We start from the raw sequence: 21,004 nt of genomic DNA, 5'->3' as shown, positions 1-21,004 counted from the left end.
AGTCACACCGACGGGCAGTCTTCAGTTAACCTAACATGCATGTTTTTGGGATGTGGGAGTACCTGGAGAAAACCCACACAGGCAAGAGGAGAACATGCAAACTCTACACGGGGAAGCCAGATTTGAACCCGGGCCCTTAGAACCGGATGTGCTAACCAGTCGTCCACCGTGCCACCCTCTAGTTAGTTTAACGATTGTAATATTTTTTTATAATTGAATTTCTTATGTTATTCGGTGTTTGTTAAAACTCAACATGAATTAATTCATTCATTTATTCATCTTCCATACCGCTTATCCTCACTCGGGTCGCGGGCGTGTTGAAGCCTATCCCAGCTACAGTATCTCCGGGCGAGAGGCGAGGTACACCCTGAACTGGTCGCCAGCCAATCGGAGGGCACATGTGAACAAACAACCATTCGCACTCACATTCACACCTACGGGCAATTTAGAGTTTTCAATTAACCTACCATGCATGTTTTTGGGATGTGGGAGGAAACCGGAGTACCTGGAGAAAACCTACGCAGGCACGGGGAGAACATACAAACTCCACACAGGCGAGTCCAGATTTGAACCCGGTTCCTCAGAACTGTGGGGCAGACGTGCTAACCAGTCGTTCACCGTGCCGCCTCAACATGAATTATTGTTGTTAAATGTATTTTATCATGAGCAGCATTAAAAGAAAATTACAGTATTCTATTAAAATCCAAATCAATCTCCTTTTTTGGGTCGTAAACATTAACGGCCAAAAAGAGATCCACCTGACCCCCTTAACCGGGCCAGCCGGTGAGTGCCCACCACCACAAATAGATTCTAGTCCTGTGGGAAACACTGCAGTTTTTGTATCCGCTTTGTCCATATTTGGCTAAGACTGCTCCCCTTTCTTCTGATTGGTTACCTCCGTGTAGAAGATCCACTTGTAAGAGCACATGTGTTTGTTATGTTGGTGATGATCTTCGCTAGTGACATAGATAAGCTCGAGAAATTCGAATGACAAGATTTCAGGCCTCCCGGGAGAAAAACGTCTGGAACTCAGGAATGCGTGGACGAGTTAATTCATATTTCACGTTTACTGAGGCACCATAGAGACAATATTACATCACAGATACTATAAGAAGTTGGTTTGGGTAAATATGTCCCTTTAATGTTTTTTACAAAAAGAGTGACAGTGTCAGGGGGATTCACAAACTTTCAAGCAGCACTGTATTTAGGGTTTAATATAGGGAATCAATAAATATTTGGGGGGCGAGGCATCAATTACGTATGGGTTTTCGCTATTCAATTCGGGGCTTGGTCACTGTATTCCTCAACCAGAAACTATCCCCTTCAAAAAAAAAAAAAACAGCAAAAAAAACAGTCGAACACATTTAAAAAAAAAAAAGGAAATGGCAGTGCAATGATAAGGTGATGGTTGCATTATATTATACTGTATTCATTTAGCTAATTAGGAAATTAAAAGATGCATGTTGAAAAAAAGAAGATCATTTAGAGCAGTATGGTGGGAAAAGCAAAAAATGAGGACGAAACCAGCGAATGACAGGTGGGAGAAGGAAAAAGAGTACAGTACCTTTTACTCTAATATCCGGATTGTGAGCTTTTAAAGGGAAAGAAAGAAAGAAAGAAAGAAAGAAAGAAAGAAAGAAAGAAAGAAAGAAAGAAAGAAAGAAAGAAAGAAAGAAAGAAAGAAAGAAAGAAAGAAAGAAAGAAAGAAAGAAAGAAAGAAAGAAAGAAAGAAAATCTTTAGTGCAGCATATTAGCTGGTTGGGGGAAATAAAATCGTATATGATAATTTAGTTACTCAGCACATGACAGAAGCAGAAAATATCAAATTAGACAAAGAAGTTTTGAGAATACAAATAAAGGTATGCTATTGAGAGAACATTTATACTATCATACAATACATCCCATTCCAACACATCCTGAGTTTCGAACTAAGACAGTTAATTCTGGTTAAAATAAAGCATACAATATATGTGCAGTATTTGCAGCATAAGTACTATATCCTGTCATTTTTAATACATGAGCAAATTGATTTTAGGAAAATAGATTGGCCATGATGCTGGCCGTGTCAGAAAATATAAGGTCCAAGAACTGAATGAAGAAACACTTCCACAGTAAGGTCACAAATTTCTGAAGTTTTGTGTGATGTGAGTGTGATTTTTAGAGGTGGAAGGATTGATGAAGAACAACTCGTCAGTTTTTGTGAAGCTGCTTGTCAGCTTCAGTGTACAATCCCTTTCAACAAACAGGGGGCTTGTTGGTTAAGCACTAAATGGATTTCTCCTCATCTTGCTGTTGTGCTCTCGCAGCATCCTCCACCCTGTAATTCAGTTTGAATGTGTGTGTCGAAGTGTTAATAACTGAAGCCAATTTGCAGCTATTTGACAGCGAAACTGTTGCTGTCAGTTTGTTTGACAACAGATAGCATTTTAAGTGATTGGTAGCTTGTTAACTGGTGTAACAGCAATTATTTTTTTTTTTATATTTTTTTGTCCAACCCTTGATTGTTGCTGTATGTATTTCTTTTATTTATTTATTTATTTTATTTTTTTCTTAGTGGTACCATGTCACTCTTTAGTGCCCTTCTGCTGCAGTAACAACTGTAGTGTGGTATTTAAAAGTTGAAGTTTACACTGCAGTCCATTGTATGGTTGACAGAAATGGGAAGCACATTCAATGTGCTTTTTCTCAAACAAAGGTAGCTTCTTACCACAAAAACAAAAAACAAAAACTGCTTCATGGCTACAATCTGGCATATGTACATCCAAATGTTCATTAATATGCACTGTCCCTTTTTAAAGACATACAATAAATAAGCAAATAATATCACGCAGTGTTGCCATTTACAAGGACAGATTCCTCTTTGCTAAAATCAACAGTGGGATACGCTGTGCTGGACTAGTATGTACTGTATGTCGTATGTCATGCCTGACCATGGTAAGAGGCGAGATCTGTGCTTACTGTTATCTCTGCAAACCATCAGATTTCATCTGAAATAAGGCTGTTCATAAAGATCTGCTGTCTGTACCTGTGCCTCAGGCCCCCAACAATTACAAAAGAGATCATGTGGAACTTACAGTATTGTATGTGTTAAATGTATGTTTAAATCTGTTTCTCTGTGCAGAATGCAACACACAATACACAGCAGAGTGCAAGATAAATTTCCCTTGAGGTATTACAATATAATGAGTATAATAAATTAAGAATTAAATTAAATTAAATAAATAATAATGCACTGGACTTTTTGTTTTTCTTCTGTACTCTGTTTGTCTTCATGCAAGTACTGAATGTGTGTGTGCATACTAAATCCACTTACCGATATTGCAATGCTCCCCAGTCCAGCCCTGGTTACACTCACACTTCCCCTCCTTACATACACCGTTCTTGCTACACAATGGGTGGCAGGCTTTCTGATCACACACCGTTCCAGTCCATCCCTCCTCGCAGCGACACAAACCACCATAACAAATGCCGTGACTTCCACATTCCACTTCACACACCTCTGTTGGGAGAATGAAAATATAGGTATATTGCATGAATTATAAATTACAGTATATATGCATTAAAATACAACACAACATCATCTGTATCTTTGACAGGGATGTGCTGCAGTAAGGTCTAATTTAGGAATGAGTTAAAGATGGCCACTATTACTGTTTAAAAATGTGTGCATACAGTGGGTACAGAAAGTATTCATACTGTCATATGCTGCCTGTCTTTGAGCTCTTCAGGCAGTTCCTTTGACAATCAAACACAGCTGGACTCCAGTGAAGGTGTAGAACTAACTCAAGGATGATCAGAAAAAATGGACAGCACCCGAGTTAAATATGAGTGTCACAGTAAAGGGTCTGAACACTTATGGCTGTGTGACATTTCAGTTTTTCTTTTTTAATAAATCTGCAAAGATTTCAACAATTCTTTTTTTTTCTGTCAATATGGGGTGCTGTGTGTACATTGATGAGGAAAAAAAATGAACTTAAATGATTTTAGCAAATGGCTGCAATATAACAAAAAGTGAAAAAATTTAAGGGGGTCTGAATACTTTCCGTACCCACTGTGTGTGTAATATATATATATATTTCATTCATTTTCCGTACCGCTTATCCTCATTCGGGTCGCGGGATATATATACACTGTACAGGAGAAAACCTGTGCTGTATAGGTTACATAAATGCTGAAAAAGTCATTAAATGATTAATATTGGTTTAATTTTTTATTATGCGTAGGTGCATGCATGCGCACACACATACATGACACACACACACAGACTTGGCGAAAATATATAGTAGATATAAAAGATCTTCACACCCCTGTTGAAATGCCATTTTTTGTTATATAAAAAAATTAGACTAATATTAATCATTTCATAACTTTTTTGAAGCATTTATGTCACGCGTGTGTATGCAATATTTACTAGAAAAAAAATATATAGGTCTTTTATGTCTGGAGAAACGTCATTTGTGGAGAAACGCCCACAAATGAGTTAAAAAATTTTTTTTTTTAAATCCATTAGATTTTAGGTTGGGTATGTGATTGTGCCCTAAACTATAATATTTTACTAACCTTATAAGTCAGGTTTAAATGCATGGCTAATGTTGTCACATCATAGCATACCTGAATGTGAGAATACGTGCTAAACTAGCATAAAATTATAAATTTAGCATATGCATTTTCTCGTTTTTATTCACCCATACAAATATAATTTTTCCTTATTTTTGTGTACTTTTATGTATACTGTGTTCTTTTATGTATACATTGTATTGTTATGACATGAATTTTGCTCAGCCTTCTCGGCCAGGTCACCCTTGAAAAAAAGACCTTGGTCTCAATGGATTTATATTTTATGGTTTTAACCAGAATATAAAGTACTTAAATAAAGTATTTGACTGATTATTTTCATCTTTGGGTAAACATTTTCTGACAAGCGATCTGCTGTGTAATTGCTATTTGGTTTTCTGATATTACTCATATGTGCAAATGAATTCTGAGAAATATGTTACCATGTTTGTAACCATATAAGCCACTTTGTCACATAATTAAACTTATAGTTATTGTATGACATGAGACACACCTAAGGAGCAATCTGATCCAGTCCAATTCTGGTCACAGGTACAGGTACTGGTTTCTGTGTTATGTGTGCCATGACCTGAACACTGGTCCGGACACATAGCCTTGGCAATTTCACAGCTGGCTCCACCCCAGCCAGGCTGACAGTGACACTCGCCATGAATACACACCCCATGGGCTGAACAACTGGGATCTAAACAATCCACTGGAGGCACAGAGATAAATAGACACAGTTAAAAAGAAGCTTACGCTTGATGCTAACTGTTCCGTAACGCTGTCATAGTATTAGGAAAGGTACATTATACACACTATACATAACATACAAAAGATGAGCTAAAATATCATTTGCATATTCCTGCTAAATATTAAATGTTAGCAAGCAATCAGTCTCTCAATAAATCAATCTTCAATTTCCACAGATGTGGAAATCCTATACAGTACAGTATGTATCTCTCCTCAGTAATGTTCATAGATATCCATGTTTTTTTATGTAATTTGTCAGTTTTTTTCATGGAAATCCATCCATCCATCCATTCATTTTCTTTACCACTTATCCTCACGAGGGTCGCGGGCTGCTGGAGCCTATAGCCCAGCTATCTCCGGCGGGAGGAGGGGTGCACCCTGAACCGGTCGCCAGCCAATCGCAGGGCACATAGAAGCAAACAACCATTCACACTCACATTCACACCTATGGGCAATTTAGAGTCTTCAATCAACCTACCACGCATGTTTTTGGGATGTGGGAGGAAACCGGAGTGCCCGGAGAAAACCCACCCAGGCACGGGGAGAACATGCAAACACCACACAGGCGGGGCCGGGGATTGAACCCCAGTCCTCAGAACTGTGAGGCAGACGCTCTAACCGTTCCGCCCTACATGCCATATTTAACATCATTTGCAGACACTGCAGCAGTATACACACATCCACACAAAGTCACAATTTCAGTTTTTCCGGAGCGATTCACATCTCTCACTTCTGTCTCATCAACTCACAGTCACAAAGGATTAGCAAAACAGAGGATTTAACTCATCTGAAACTAATCTAGTTAATGTCTCTGGTGACTGTATAGGAACATTGTGAACAGTGAACATGTGTGCATTCACAAAACAAATAGTACCCAACTCTTAGTTGACCACTGTACAAAAACTACCTCTGATTAGATGAAGGTTATTATTGTTAACGAAAACAAACAAAATGATGAAAACTAAAATAAAATAAAAACCAGTGTTTTCGTTAACAAAATAAAATAAAAACCAGTGTTTAAAAAAAAAAGATAACTGGAACAACATTTTGTTTACAAAACTAATTGAAATGAACTATAATTGTAGAGCAATTTACGTCATTTACGTCTTTAAATTAATTTCATACATGAGATGTTTTTAGTTAATTTTAAATGTATTTACTTCAGCTTGGCCACCAAGAAGCGACATCATCAGTAACCCTGCAGCCTGCCAGTTGATAAGACGCATTTGATAATGCTCCTATTTTCGTTTGCCAGTTGTTACTCAACTCACTCACCCCATAAGCTTGGTAACGTATTTTTGGTTCCTGTATGAACAAATAGGTGCTTTGCAACCAGGCTTAATAAATTATAGCGAAAATAAATGTCAAGCATTTTTTTTTTTTAATCCCACAACTTGTGTGGATGTGGGAGAAAGCGAAAGAGGATAAAGTATTTATCGCTCTATCGATCTGACTATAACTCACAGATAAGAGCAAATGCCTTACGGCCTTTTCACACTGCACATGCCGCCCTCGACTTTCCCATTTATTGTGTATGTGCTGAAGGGGCGGGAGCACGTTTTGCCGTGTCGCGGCAATGCAGAGGGCGGCTGACGGTCCACCGCACACCCTTGAATAGAAAAATGTTCTATTCTGGGGCCGCGTCACAGCGTTGTGGCGACAGCAGAAAGCTCCTCCCATCGGGGAGGGGCTGGCAGATTGATTTCTGAGTGCTATTTTGGCGGACTTGTACTGTAAACGGCAAGGGGGAAATGGAGGAAGCCGTAATAATTGCGGTGTCCCACGAGCTCGACCTTTGGGACAATAGAAAAATTATATACTGAGATGTCTCTGCAGGAAGCGTTCAAAGCTCCTGACTCAGCCTGAAATACAGCGGGTACGGAAAGTATTCAGACCCCCTAAAAATGTTCACTCTTTGTTATAGTGCAGCCATTTACTAAAATCATTTAAGTTCATTTTTTTCCTCATTAATGGACACACAGCACCCCATATTGACAGAAAAAATGGAATTGTTGACATTTTTGAAGAAACTGAAATATCACACAGCCATAAGTATTCAGACCCTTTGCTGTGACACTCATATATTTAACTCAGGTGCTGTCCATTTCTTCTGATCAGCCTTGAGATGGTTCTACACCTTCATTGGAGTCCAGCTCTGTTTGATTATACTGATAGGACTTGATTGGAAAAGCCACACACCTGTCTATATAAGACCTTCCAGCTCACAGTGCATGCAAGAGAAAATGAGCATCATGAGGTCAAAGGAACTACCTGAAGAGCTCAGAGACAGAATTTTGGCATGGCACAGATCTGCCCAAGGTTACAAAAACATTTCTCCTGCACTTAATGTTCCTAAGAGCACAGTAATAATAAATCCTTAAATGGAAGTTTTGGGATGTCCAGAACCCTTCCTAAAGCTGGCCATCCAGGCAAACTGAGCAATCGGGGGACAAAAGCCTTGATGAGAGAGGTAACACTGTGGCTAAGCTCCAGAAATGCAGTCGGGAGATGGGAGAAAATTCTAGAAAGTCAACCATCACTGCAGCCTTCCACCAGTCAGTGTTTTATGGCAGAGTGGCCCGACGGAAGCCTCTCCTCAGTGCAAGACACATAAAAGCCCGCATTGAGTTTGCTAAAAGAACAAGATGGTGAGAAATACGATTCTGTGGTCCGATGAGACCAAAATAGAACTTTTTGGCCTTAATTCTAAGCGGTATATATGGAGGAAACCAGGCACTGCTCATCCCAATAGTGAAGCATGGTGGTGGCAGCATCATGCTGTGGGGGTGTTTTTCAGCTGCAGGGACAGGAGGACTGGTTCCTTCCATCCATCCATCCAGTTTCTGAGCCGCTTATCCTCACAAGGGTCGCGGGAGTGCTGGCGCCAGCTATCATCGGGCAGGAGGCGGGGTACACCCTGAACTGGTTGCCAGCCAATCGCAGGGCACACAGAAACAAACACAAACACAACTCACATTCACCCCTAGGGGCAATTTAGAGACTTTAATTAACCTGCCATGCATGTTTTTGGGATGTGGGAGGAAACCGGAGTGCCCAGAGAAAACCCACGCAGGGACGGGGAGAACATGCATACTCCACACAGGCGGGGCTGGGGATTGAACCCCGGTCCTCAGAACTGTGAGGCAGACGCTCTAACCAGTCGGCCTCCGTGCCGCCGGACTGGTTCCAATTGAAGGAAAGATGAATGCGGCTGAGTACAGGGATATCCTGGACAAAAACCTTCTCCAGAGCGCTTAGGACCTCAGACTGGGCAAAAGGGTTACCTTCCAACAATACAATAACCCGAAGCACACAGCTAAAATAATGAAGGAGTGGCTTCAGAACACCTTCGCGACTGTTTTTGAATGGCCCAGCCAGAGCCCTGACTTAAACCCAATTGAGCATCTCTGGGAGGCCTGAAAATGGCTGCCCACTAACATTCACCATCCAACCTGACAGAACTGGAGAGGATCTGCAAGGAGGAATGGCAGATGATCCCCAAATACAGGTGCGAAAAACTTGTTGCATCATTCCCAAAAAGAATCATGGCTGTATTAGCTCAAAAGGGTGCTTCTAGTAAATACTGAGCAAGGGGTCTGAATACTTATGGCTGTGATATTTCAGTTTTTCTTTTTTAATAAATCTGCAAAAATTCCAACAATTCCGTTGTCACTATGGGGTGCTGTGTGTATATTAATGAGGAAAAAATGAACTTTAATGATTTTGGCTAATAGCTGCAATATAAAAACGAGTGAAACTTTTAAGGGGGTCTGAATACTTTCCGTACCCACTGTACACCTTGAAGCGCTCTTCATGGAACAATATCGCTCACGAACGAGCTTAAACTCCGAAATCCTGCAGTGAATTTAGAATGGGATATACCCATTCCCTTTTTTTACTGCTGTCTCACAAATGGTTTTATTATACATTGTGATGCATCTAACCTGAGAAGCACTATTATGCACTGCACTTATTGCAGTCCAAACTCTGTGGACTGTTATATAGTATCTGTATTTGATTTGTGGATGGATTTGTTAGTTGTTAGTATGTGAATACATTTTTAAAGTTTTTTATCTTTTGTTGAGTTTTTATTTCGCAATACTTATTGTGACCACCTGACAAATATCCCATATTAAAAAATTATAAAAACTAACAAACCTGCTCTAAAAACTAATTCAAACTAACAGGATTTGAAAAACAAAAGTTAAAAAGAAATAAAATCTTATCATAATAAAACAAATCCAATTCTACGGAATCCCTGGAGTAGATTAATTTATTATTATTTTATTTTGATACATAATTGCTTTTTAGATTACATGTTACACACATGTAAATGTGCGATAACGTTGTATAGAAATTTGGACAACATTTTGGCAAAAGAAAATGCCTTTAAATTCATCATCGATGATGTCAGCATATCAACAAGATCTCAGCATAGATCACCAGAGGTCTGTTGAGCACATCAGTCGGTTAACTCTGTGTGTGCTTTGCTTTTTATTTGTCTTTCTGTAGCTTTTGAGCGGCACTTTTTCCAAAAGAAGGACCAGCCTTTGGGAACAAACAATAAAAGAAAAACCAAAGGAGTAAGACCCTGTTGTCCACATAAATGCAATTCTTTTTTGTCAAAATTAAAGCAAGTAACATTTACTCATTGAGAGTGGTTAATATATTTTTATACTAGTGAAACAATTAAGAGTGGATAATGATCAAGTTGGAATCATTGTATTTAAGAGTTGCCTGTACAGATACTACAGGTTTTATGACATGGACAGTTAGATCTTGGAATAGATCATTTTTATTTCCATTATTTATGGGAACATTGATCTAAAGTCAGTCTTTGGATTGCTGTATGTTATATTTACCTTCTTCACAGTTGTCTCCCTGATAACCAGTATTGCAGATGCAAGCACCCATAATGCAGATGCCATGTCCTCCACAATGGATGTCAATACACTGGTTGACGGGCACATCACACTCTGTGCCTTTCCAACCGCTGTAGCACTGGCAGCGTCCACGGGAATACTGGCCATTCCCACTGCACAGCACAGGACAGGAAGCTGTACAGGACAGAAACATTAAATTACTTTGACCGACTCTACTTTTCTCAATATTGTGGTGAACAGAAGTTATTCAATTGCTGGTCATGTTCCTACTTCAGCAGTAGGTCCCACCCCAATGTAGCCATCCTTACTGTTCTGTTTGTTAAAAATGAGTAAAACACCATGACAAAGATTCATTCATTCATCTTCCGTTCTGCTTATCCTCACTAGGGTCCCAGGCGTGCTGGAGCCTATCCAAGCTATCTTCGGCGGAAGGCGAAAGGCGGAACTGAACTGGTCACCAGCCAATCGGAGGGCACATAGAAACAAACAACCATCCGCACTCACATTCAAACCTACGGGAAATTTTGACTCTTCAATTAATGCATATTTTTGGGATGTGGGAGGAAACCGGAGTGCCCGGAGAAAACCCACGCAGGCACGGGGAGAACATGCAAACTCCACACAGGCAGGGCCGGGAATTGAACCCTGGTCCTCAGAACTGTGAGGCAGATGTGCTAACCGTGCCGCCGCCATAACAAACAGAAACTGAAAATAATCTCCATTTGATTTGTATGCAAAAAAACATCCCTACACTGGCCACAAACATATGAGCCACCTACCATGAACACAATCTAATAAAATGCAGCAGCAGCTGTTTCAATTTTCCATTGCAATAATAATTCTCAGTTTGTTTTAAACTCTCCAAGAGGTAATATTTGAACAATATGACTGTTATTGTACTGAGAAGTGTTTGCAGTATATGAGCAGTTCAGTGATCCACAGTTCTTTAATCTTATACAAATTAAAACTGTAATCGTAATATTGTTAAGTTAAGGAAGCTACTAAACTGGATCTCTTTGAAGTGTAGTTATGTAAAGGGCCTATCTCGCTGGCTGAGACGTCGCCGCAACTGCCGAGACTGATCAGTCTTGGCACAGCGGGATACAAAGAGAGGTGTACCAAGTTCCCACATTGAATATATTAGGTACAGGAAGTGTAGCCACCTCACGCTAGAAGTTAGTAAAAATAAAGAAAATGTTTTGTTTAAAAATAGCCACTGACAACATAACAAAGCAAATTTATTTCTATAGCACATTTCATACACATGGTACCTCAAAGTGCTTTACATGATTAAAAGCATTTAAAAATAAAGAGAAAAACAGATTTTCAAAAGCTTTTTCTTCTGTAATTATGTAACAAAAATGGGTCGACATTGTCGCCGTGACGTAGCGGATAGGTCTCTCTGATGTCTCCTCAGTCTTGTTGGTTTCCAACAGGTCTTGGAGATGTCCCAGAGACCTTGCGGCGACATCTCCCCTGTCGCAGATAGAATTAGTTTCCGCAATGTCTCCGAAATGTGTCAGAGATCTTTTGGAGACTTGAAAAAGTCACCAAAAGGTCTCCAATGAAATTTAACATATTTGATTTCAGCACCACTCCTTGGCGACACGGCTAGTCTCCAGGAAATGTCACAGAGACAACCGGCGGAGACTCGAGTCACTTTTAGGTCGCCAATTAGTCTCTAAGCCAGTGAGATAGTGGTCTCACAGAGAGGCCTGTGAGTGTATATATTTTATTATAAAACATATTAGGCTGCAGTAAATAAATATGTGTGTGTGTGTGTGTGTGTGTGTGTGTGTGTGTGTGTGTGTGTGTGTATATATATATATATATATATATATATATATATATATATATATATATATATATATATATATATATATATATATATATATATATATATATATATATATATATATATATATATATATATATATATATATATATATATATATATATATGGCGGCACGGTGGCCGACTGGTTAGAGCGCCAGCCTCACAGTTCTGAGGACCCGGGTTCAATCCCCGGCCCCGCCTGTGTGGAGTTTGCATGTTCTCCCCGTGCCTGCGTGGGTTTTCTCCGGGTACTCCGGTTTCCTCCCACATACCAAAAACATGCATGAATTGGAGACTCTAAATTGCCCGTAGGCATGACTGTGAGTGCGAATGGTTATTTGTTCCTATGTGCCCTGCGATTGGCTGGCAACCAGTTCAGGGTGTACCCCGCCTCCTGCCCGATGACAGCTGGGATAGGCTCCAGCACGCCCGCGACCCTAGTGAGGAGAAGCGGCTCAGAAAATGGATGGATGGATATATATATATACACATACATCCATCCATCCATTATCTACACCGCTTATCCTCACTAGGGTCACGGGTACGCTGAAGCCTATCCCAGCTAACTGCGGGCAGGAGGCGGCGTACACCCTGAACTGGTTGCCAGCCAATCGCAGGGCACATAGAAACAAACGAGCATTCACACTCACATTCATACCTACAGACAATTTAGGGTCTTCAATTAACCTACCGTGCATGTTTTTGGGATGTGAGAGGAAACCGGAGTACCCGGAGAAATCCCCCGCAGACACGGGGGAGAACATGCAAACTCCACACAGGCGGGGCCGGGATATGAAAAAGCAAAAAATAAGGGTGCATACAGGAGCCCCGTCATTTGAGGAAGAAAAAGAACACCCGAAAGCAGACACCCGACAGTTTCATCATCATGGTCTCTAAACCAATCAGAGATAGTGAAAAGCGGGGACCCTACGTCTGATTGGGCGTTTAATGTCTGTGTGCGTGTGTGCGGGCGCGTGTGTGTGCGTGCGTTTGAAATGTGGGCGCTCGCGTACACAAAGCTAAGTTTTCTGACGGAGAGCCGGTAGCTGCAGTCACAGAAAATTGAGCGGCACAAATGGAATTAGTTCCAAAGCCTAACGGCAACCGCGACGATGTGGGAACATTTTGATGAACGTGGCCATCCCGCTAACACCAACGACCTGGTATGTCGAATTTGTATGAAGTCGCAACAAAGACAACACAACTTAAAACCTCATGGCGACTAAATCCATTTTAAACACAACCATCCCACCCAATTTCTTCAGCTGGGAACAAAAGACACGGTAGGACATTTTCCGTTTCCCATCCACTTGCAATTATGGAACCCTTTGCCCAACAATGCAACTATAAATGTGAATATGGCGCACGTATGCTCACATTATATACAGTATAGCGTTACTATTGTAAGAGGGTTAGGGACAGGGTTGAACATGTTGACAAAGCAGCGTTTAAAGAAAGGCTGCAGACTTTGAACAGTACTACAAATCTTGAATCAAAACCAGTTGCTTTGATCTACTTGTTCTGATGTTATTAATGTTGCTACTAGGCACTTTTTCTTAACCAACTGGAAACTTGATTGGCAGTATATTGCCTGTTAAGGCATTAATGACTGTTTATACCGCTGTGCCAAATTTTAATATTTGTTGAAGTGCAATTTTTGTGAACAGAGCCTGAGTCTGTTTTATTTATATTAGTTTTCCAAGATATTTATTGTTCCACATTACAAGCCATCCATCCATTTTCTGAGCCGCTTCTCCTCACTAGGGTCGCGGGCGTGCTGGAGCCTATCCCAGCTGTCATCAGGCAGGAGGCGGGGTACACCCTGAACTGGTTGCCAGCCAATCGCAGGGCACATAGAAACAAACAACCATTCGCACTCACAGTCATGCCTACGGGCAATTTAGAGTCTCCAATTAATGCATGTTTTTTTTTGGTATGTGGGAGTAAACCGGAGTGCCCGGAGAAAACCCACGCAGGCACGGGGAGAACATGCAAACTCCACACAGGCGGGGCCGGGGATTGAACCCGGGTCCTCAGAACTGTGAGGCTGACGCTCTAACCAGTCGGTCACCGTGCCGCCTCCACATTACAATGTCAATGTTAATTATTCTTAGAATTAGAATTAAAAGTGAATTGGTTTTAAAAATGATGTACTTGATTTATTATGCTCTACTATCATTATATCAGTGGCATAAAAAACATCAACGAAACTGTCGTTTGTCCTGATTGTTTTTGGGGAAATTTATCGTTCTAAAAATATTACTATCATAACAGGCCTAACACAAACATATTTTAAAAACTGTATAAAAAAAAATTGAGTAACAACTGTAATAAAAAACTGGAATATAGCAGGACTGCAAAGCAAGAACCATGAGAAAGCGTAGGATTAGTGTATCTGTATTCCATGATGATAAATGGCAGGCACTCATTGTTCCCGAGTTGGGACTCATTGTTTCCATGACATGTGCATCCCGGGACTCACATAATCTCAAGTGTACAATGATATATGCATTTGTGGATATATATTATTTTTTTTGTCCTATTGCTTAATATGCCTTTTCCATGAAAACTAATACAAATGCATCTTAGTGTCTTCAGAGTTCCTTGTTTGGTTCTTTTACGAGGTACAAACGGTCCTTCTTTGTCACTCAAGCTGTCTTTACTGTTAATGCCACTGCAGAGCGCCTCATTATGTTGTAGCAATACACCAGAGGGCTTGTGAACTGAAATCCCAGGCATGCATTTTGCATTCACACAATAGCAGACAGCAAAATAAATGATGTTATTTCTGAGATAGGAATACATATGTATGAATTTGTGTCTGAACTATCAGATGTCTTTAACATTATTATGACTCTATATGTAATGGTTTAATGAGTAGTTAGGATCCTTCATGCACTTGTATCTACAGAGTTTGAAGAGCAACATGGAAATTGTGCAACTCACAAGATTTTCATCAAGCTGTTTATGTCTTTCCCGTTATAAAAAGAAGTGCATTTCACCACCATTTGGTCTGTCAATAAGGATTGCCTTTAATTTTGAATGCCTAAAAATTTAAATTATCAATAACGTTTTGAAAAAAGGCCTTTGTGTGGCTGTTTCAGCATGGGAGACATTTTCCCATATAAAACCAAGGGCGCGTAAAAAAATTTGCTAAATTACATGTTTTTTTTGTTTTGTTTTTTACAAGTGTCTTTACCATTATTGATCAAATTATATGAAAATGACCCATATACGGCATGGATATGAAGACAACACTGTGGTGTTGAGTTGGTAGAGAGTTGGTAGGGTGTGGGGGGTGTTGAGGTAGTGGCACGACAGTGTTGTGGCAGTGGCCCAGCAGACATTAAAACGTGTCAAGAAATATGGCTTTGAATCCTCCTTCCACGGTAATCAATCACGCTCACTACTCAGATAACACCCTCACAGCAATTACCTTCCCTAAGGGAGGCAGACTGTGTGTGCGTACCTCGAGAGCAGTCAGGCCCCAGAAATCCAGGAAAACAATGGCATATTCCTGAGAGACAATCTCCGTTTCCATGACAGTTCTGCGGACACTCCATAATCGAATCTGATGGAGACAGAAGCAAATAGGTGGTGCAAGTTAATTGCGTGGGCAGGATATAGAACTATATATTGTGTGAACTAAAACACATTGAAAGACTTGTCTGCTATGGTTGCTATAGTTACACCCAGTCAGGCCAATCAACAGATTCTAACATCCAATTATGCTGCTTCCTTGCTCATTCTCGCCATGACACACCAATTTTGTCTCTCTGCTGAGCGTCATACTAAGAGTATAACGCTGTAGGGTGTGTGTGTGAATGTATATATATATCTAATTGTTTCATACACAATGCATACTGACCTCGGTAGTTGCCTTGGCATGCACTTGACAGCAAAAGTATTTTCATGTGGACATATCTTTTTAAAATAACCTTTACCCTGACTTACTGTTTTCTAAATACCCTTTATGTGTAGCTCTAACATGAAATTACCTCCAGCAAAGACTTACCGATGCTGAAAGTATTGTAAGACACTTGTTCTGTATTGCGGCCATCGTTGTAAAATGCCAGGTGCCAAATGCCTGTGTCCAGGTAATGGATGAAACCAGCGTCGTTTATGTTCACTGATCGTCTGTGACGGACCTCTCCGCCGGGGTCCTTTTCAAAACCACCAAGTGAGTGTACATTTGTCATGTCCGTGTCACTCAGGGATCGCTTGTCTTTGGAAATTAGTCGACTTCCATCAAGTAGCTCCACAAAGTCATACTGGAAGTTAAGCGTGCATCATCAATGTCAAATATCAATAAAAAAAAAAAAATCATTACACACTTCTCACAAGAGTCACCATTACTAACATTTATCTCACTTTTTACAACAAAACATTAGGAACTGATGATTAGGATGGGTTGGTTTAGTTTTTGCAGTTGTTTCCTAACAGCAGGGGCCTAATGACACAAATGTATTGCATATAGCAGATGGTCAGTCAAGTTTTTTTTATTTGCTATTAGCCAAATGTCTAATGAATTTTATTGCATTTGACATGTACATCCAAACAACTAATTGCACACACTGTGCTGTGAACTGTCACGGGCCACATCTACCACATGACATTTACATCGATCATGCGGATTTGTGTGGCCTTTCACCTTTGAAGTGATAAAGCATTTATTTCTGAAGATTAGAGTGGGTGTAATAAGCAGTCCTTAGTTGGGCCGGACAACTTTACAAATTTGACCAGAGCTGTGTTGAAACATATCTCAATGACATTATTGATCCATTTATTTGTTACTGATGCTTTATGCCCTACATCAATGACATTTGAATCTTACACAAAGTTATTAACATAGCTTTAGCATTATAGACAGTAGATATTGGGTTGTACAGTACATATACACAAATTTATTTTTTCCTCACTAAGGGTAGGTAAAAAATCATATTAAAATAATAGCTTGATTATGGTTATGACAAGGACAGTCATCTGTGTCTATTATCTTAAGAGCTAACATTGAGCTGTGACAGGGATAGCATTGCAAGAATGTGTCTTTTACAGATAAGTGGATTAGTCTCTTTATAGAAGATTTGATTTGCCACAGAGAGATGTAAGTGTAGTGATTAACTAAATGTCTTATGTTTGTAAGAGGCTTATCTCCTTATTAAGAACAAAGAATCCATAAAGCACTTGACCAAGATCAGCTCCCAAAATTACCAAAGGGCATCTGGGTTCGGTAAATGGGAATCCGAAATTAGTCAAGACGTTTTGTTTGCTAAAAAGGATCAAATTCTCAGATAAGAGTCATAACCTTTTTTTTTTTGCTTTGATTTTATGAAGAGAAAATCTTGAACTGTGTACCTGTGTGTGTGAGGGTGGTAAGCCTTTGCGTCCATATACTCCAACAAGAGCATTTTTCTGCACTGAGATGTTAAATTTCAGGAACTGTGGTTGGTCAATGTAAAGCTGCGACCTCCAAAACACACCTACAAAGACAGCAAAAGAATAAAGCACCTAAGTCAGTATCAGTGGCTTACAGTAGTGTGGTTACATGACATTGACTGGCTGTGTGAGGGTATACGAGTGAGTAATTAACCTGGTGGGACATCTTGACTTGCTCGTCTACCTACATCCACTTCTCCTGTGTCTATAGTGTTGTTTTCTAGGAGAATTTTACCTGCAGAGAAGCAAACAAACACTATTATCCCTGCAACACAATCAATTTGGACTGACACTAACCACAAGATAAGATTCAGATTGAGCAGTATATTGTATCATTAATATCTTGATCTTGATATCCTATCTCTCAATAAGAACTCATGAGAAATGAAATCACACATTAGTGGGTGATTCCTGCACTTAGTTGTGGTGACCGTGTGACTTTGAAAAGATTCCACTCAACAAATAAGACATACGGTATCTTGATGCAATGGCTTTGGTAAAGAAAGTCCATTTGGTTACAGTTGACTCAACGGGGAACCAAACAGTTCCTACAGTTATTCAATCATGTACTGTAGATAATGGTAATCTTGGGTCTTATGTACAATGTCCAATGGGCATAGGACAATAATAAACAAGAAGCATTCATGTCAGTTTTAAGGGTACCACTTAGCAATTAACTTTAACAGTTACGACATCTAGGTAGAAAACCAACAATGAGTGAAATATTTGCAGAATCTTAGCTGTTACATTAATTTCACCTGTAACATGTCTTATTACTCTGTTCCATTACTTGGTTTAAATACGGTAATGAATGGTCTTCTCAGAAAAAATCCTGAAACAACAAACCAACAGGCATTTTAAATACACCAATAAATATGGCAGCCAGGGTTGCTTTCGCTTTTACAACATCCAATAAATATCTTGTTTCTTCCATATTTATAGTCTCAGCATTGCCGAGCACTATGTATCAGGTATTTAGGTAGTATTTTCTTTAAACTAACTACATGTGAGTATATAGTCAAAAGGACTTATTGTTGTGACAATTACAAAAACTACAGTATATGCTGAACCATTTGTTTCATTTCTGTTTGAATTTCATAAAGTAGCGAAACAAACCATTTTGCATTGTTTTTTTTTAAAGACGGGATTCACCGTTGTCTGTGGACACCATAAACGTGTTAGGAGTCGTATCTCTTCCCACACCTCCATTTTCAAATGCTCCATATCCCTCACTCTCCTGCAGCTGCCAGTTCAGACCAAACAGGTGCATTGCTGCAGCAAGAGAATGAAAGGGAGAAAGTGACAGCAAAGAGCAGGAGTGAGTGAACCGCAAAACAAATAGCAAACAATGGTGGAAATATTGAAAATGTGGGAGACTTAAGGCAAAGAATTAAAAAAAAAATCATGAATCAGGAAATCTAGACAAAGTCTATTCATTTTGGTCACAAGAAGAAAGAACATCATTTGTAAAAGGGCTGTATTCATATACTGTACGTACACCTTTATAATGTCAAAGTACTAGGGATCGGGCATAATAATTGATTATTGGTTACTTGATAATAATTCTCTCAAAAGTGTGGATTAGCTTTTTTAAATTAATTATGTCACAAGGTAAATCAGGCAACATAGAAAAGCAAGAGGTGCTGTTAATTCATAATCAATTAATTTGCAGTCTATAGAGAACAAAACATGACATCAGTTATGGGAACTTGAGCTAAATCCACGCCGAGCTTCGCAATAGAAATTCCTCACTGCAGCATTATCCTTCTCATCTCTGGCATTGAAACATGAGATCAGAACATTCATTCCAATTAAAACGGCCATTTAAAAAATAACAGTTAATCAATTTATTGTTCGTTTTTCTTATTCTCAATGGAATGTTTTCCACATTTTTTTTTAGCCAGATAGCCTGTCTATAACCTTTCTATATTTCATGATGGATAAACAATTTTCCTTGAGATGGTACTCCTCATGAGTATTTTCTTAAAAGAAATTATGAATTATATATTAAAAAATGTAGCATGTTTAGAATGAAGACAGTATTTCAAACACCTATTCATTTTATAATATAACCACCTGTCAGTCTTGTTAAAAATAGAATGTGCGTAAACCTTAAAGGCCCTGTAAAGTAAACCAAATATGTCTTGTAAATTTGACGCACCACAGAGAAGCGTGTTAACAACCTTGTCAAATTTGCCAAAGGATATGAAATGAGGCTTCAAAATTGTGAATCGTTAGAAATCAAGCCATTATCTCCGCTCAAACGCTGTGGGCGTGCCCACTGAAAGTGCTAAAACCAGTCCTCGCTCAACTGTTAACTCTCAATCAAATACCACTACAATACAGAGCATTGCATTCATGCACAATGAAAACGATGGTGGCTTACACGATGTAAAATCACGTTAAGACGCTCACATTCAAAATTGAATAGTTACTGTGGACTACAATCGTAAAATAATCACACAAGCAAACTGCAGTCAATGGTGGTGACATATCGTGACTGCCAACCATGGCACTGGAACGTCAGGGATGGGAGGATGAAGCCCTGGGAGGGAAACAGTTGGCTCTGACCCATTCACTTGCAGAGGTGGGTAGAGTAGCCAATATTGTACTCAAGTAAGAGTACTGTTACTTGAAAATAATATGACTCAAGTAAAAGTAAAAAGTAGTCTTCCCAAAAATTACTTAAGTAAATTACTTAAGTACTGAGTCCATGGTAACTTCTGATTTATCTTTAAATCAGAACATGAACCAGCCGACAATCAATCCATTTTATTCCGCTTATCCAAGGTCGGGTCGCAGGGTCAGTAGCTTTAGCAGGAAAACCCAGACTTCCTTCTACCCAGAAACTTCATCCAGCTCTTCCGGGGCAATCCCGAGGCTTTCCCAGACCAGCCGGGAGACAAAGTCTCTCCAGCGTATCCTAGGTCGTCCCCGGGGTCTCCTCCCGGTGGGACATGCCTGGAACACCTCACCAGGGAGGGGTCCAGGAGCCATCCTAATCAGATGCCCGAGCCACCTCATTTGGCTCCTCTCAATGCCTATGGTCACGATCCACAGCTCGTGACCATTGGTGAGAGTAGGAACGTAGATCGACCGGTAAATTGAGCGCTTAGCCTTTCAGCTTAGCTCCTTCTTCATCACTGCGGACACTGCACCGATCCGCTTGTCGTTCTCCTCAAATGTGCGGTCTGTTTCTGGCAGGGCTGATTTTAGCGTAACACCTGGTAAATTTTCTGCTGTAGTTAAAATTACTGTATCACGTTTCAACTGCGTTAAAATGCATCCATGTTATTTTGTACAGACAGGGTTTAATAGTTAAAAGTGGTGTCGTTTTTAGTCGAGTATAGTTAAATTGTTGTTTGTTGTTTTTCGTCGTTAAATTACTGCTGCTTTTGCTGACAATCTGGAACCCTTACTCAGAATAGTTAGATTGATGTAGCTAGCCTCTTCATACCACTTACAGGCCTAGAATTTTACGATTGTCAGCTGGTTCACATATTGCATGCGCTGCGTAATGTGTGCAATGATGTCATGTTATA

At 39.8% G+C, this 21,004-nt stretch overlaps 1 protein-coding gene across 6 annotated transcripts in view; it reads right to left on the bottom strand.

Moving 5' to 3' along the window:
• tenm3 (teneurin transmembrane protein 3) overlaps positions 1–21,004 on the bottom strand; it is a 398,597-nt gene that overhangs the window by 130,642 nt on the left and 246,951 nt on the right. For 4 of the 6 annotated variants that reach the window (XM_061772049.1, XM_061772050.1, XM_061772053.1 and 1 more), the window contains 9 exons: positions 18,615–18,734; positions 17,617–17,697; positions 17,382–17,506; positions 16,042–16,297; positions 15,496–15,597; positions 10,170–10,364; positions 5,069–5,269; positions 3,314–3,499; positions 1,565–1,591 (listed from right to left, as the gene is read on the bottom strand). In XM_061772049.1, coding sequence (XP_061628033.1) covers positions 1,565–1,591; positions 3,314–3,499; positions 5,069–5,269; positions 10,170–10,364; positions 15,496–15,597; positions 16,042–16,297; positions 17,382–17,506; positions 17,617–17,697; positions 18,615–18,734 — 1,293 coding nt within the window. The remainder of the gene's footprint in view (positions 1–1,564; positions 1,592–3,313; positions 3,500–5,068; positions 5,270–10,169; positions 10,365–15,495; positions 15,598–16,041; positions 16,298–17,381; positions 17,507–17,616; positions 17,698–18,614; positions 18,735–21,004) is intronic. The other 2 variants (XM_061772051.1, XM_061772052.1) reach the window with 1 other exon arrangement.

Source organism: Phyllopteryx taeniolatus, chromosome 4 (genome assembly GCF_024500385.1).
Source record: "Phyllopteryx taeniolatus isolate TA_2022b chromosome 4, UOR_Ptae_1.2, whole genome shotgun sequence".
Taxonomy (NCBI): Eukaryota; Metazoa; Chordata; class Actinopteri; order Syngnathiformes; family Syngnathidae; genus Phyllopteryx; species Phyllopteryx taeniolatus.
The sequence above is the reverse complement of the archived record's forward strand: the minus strand, read 5'-3'. Positions and strand labels throughout refer to the sequence as shown.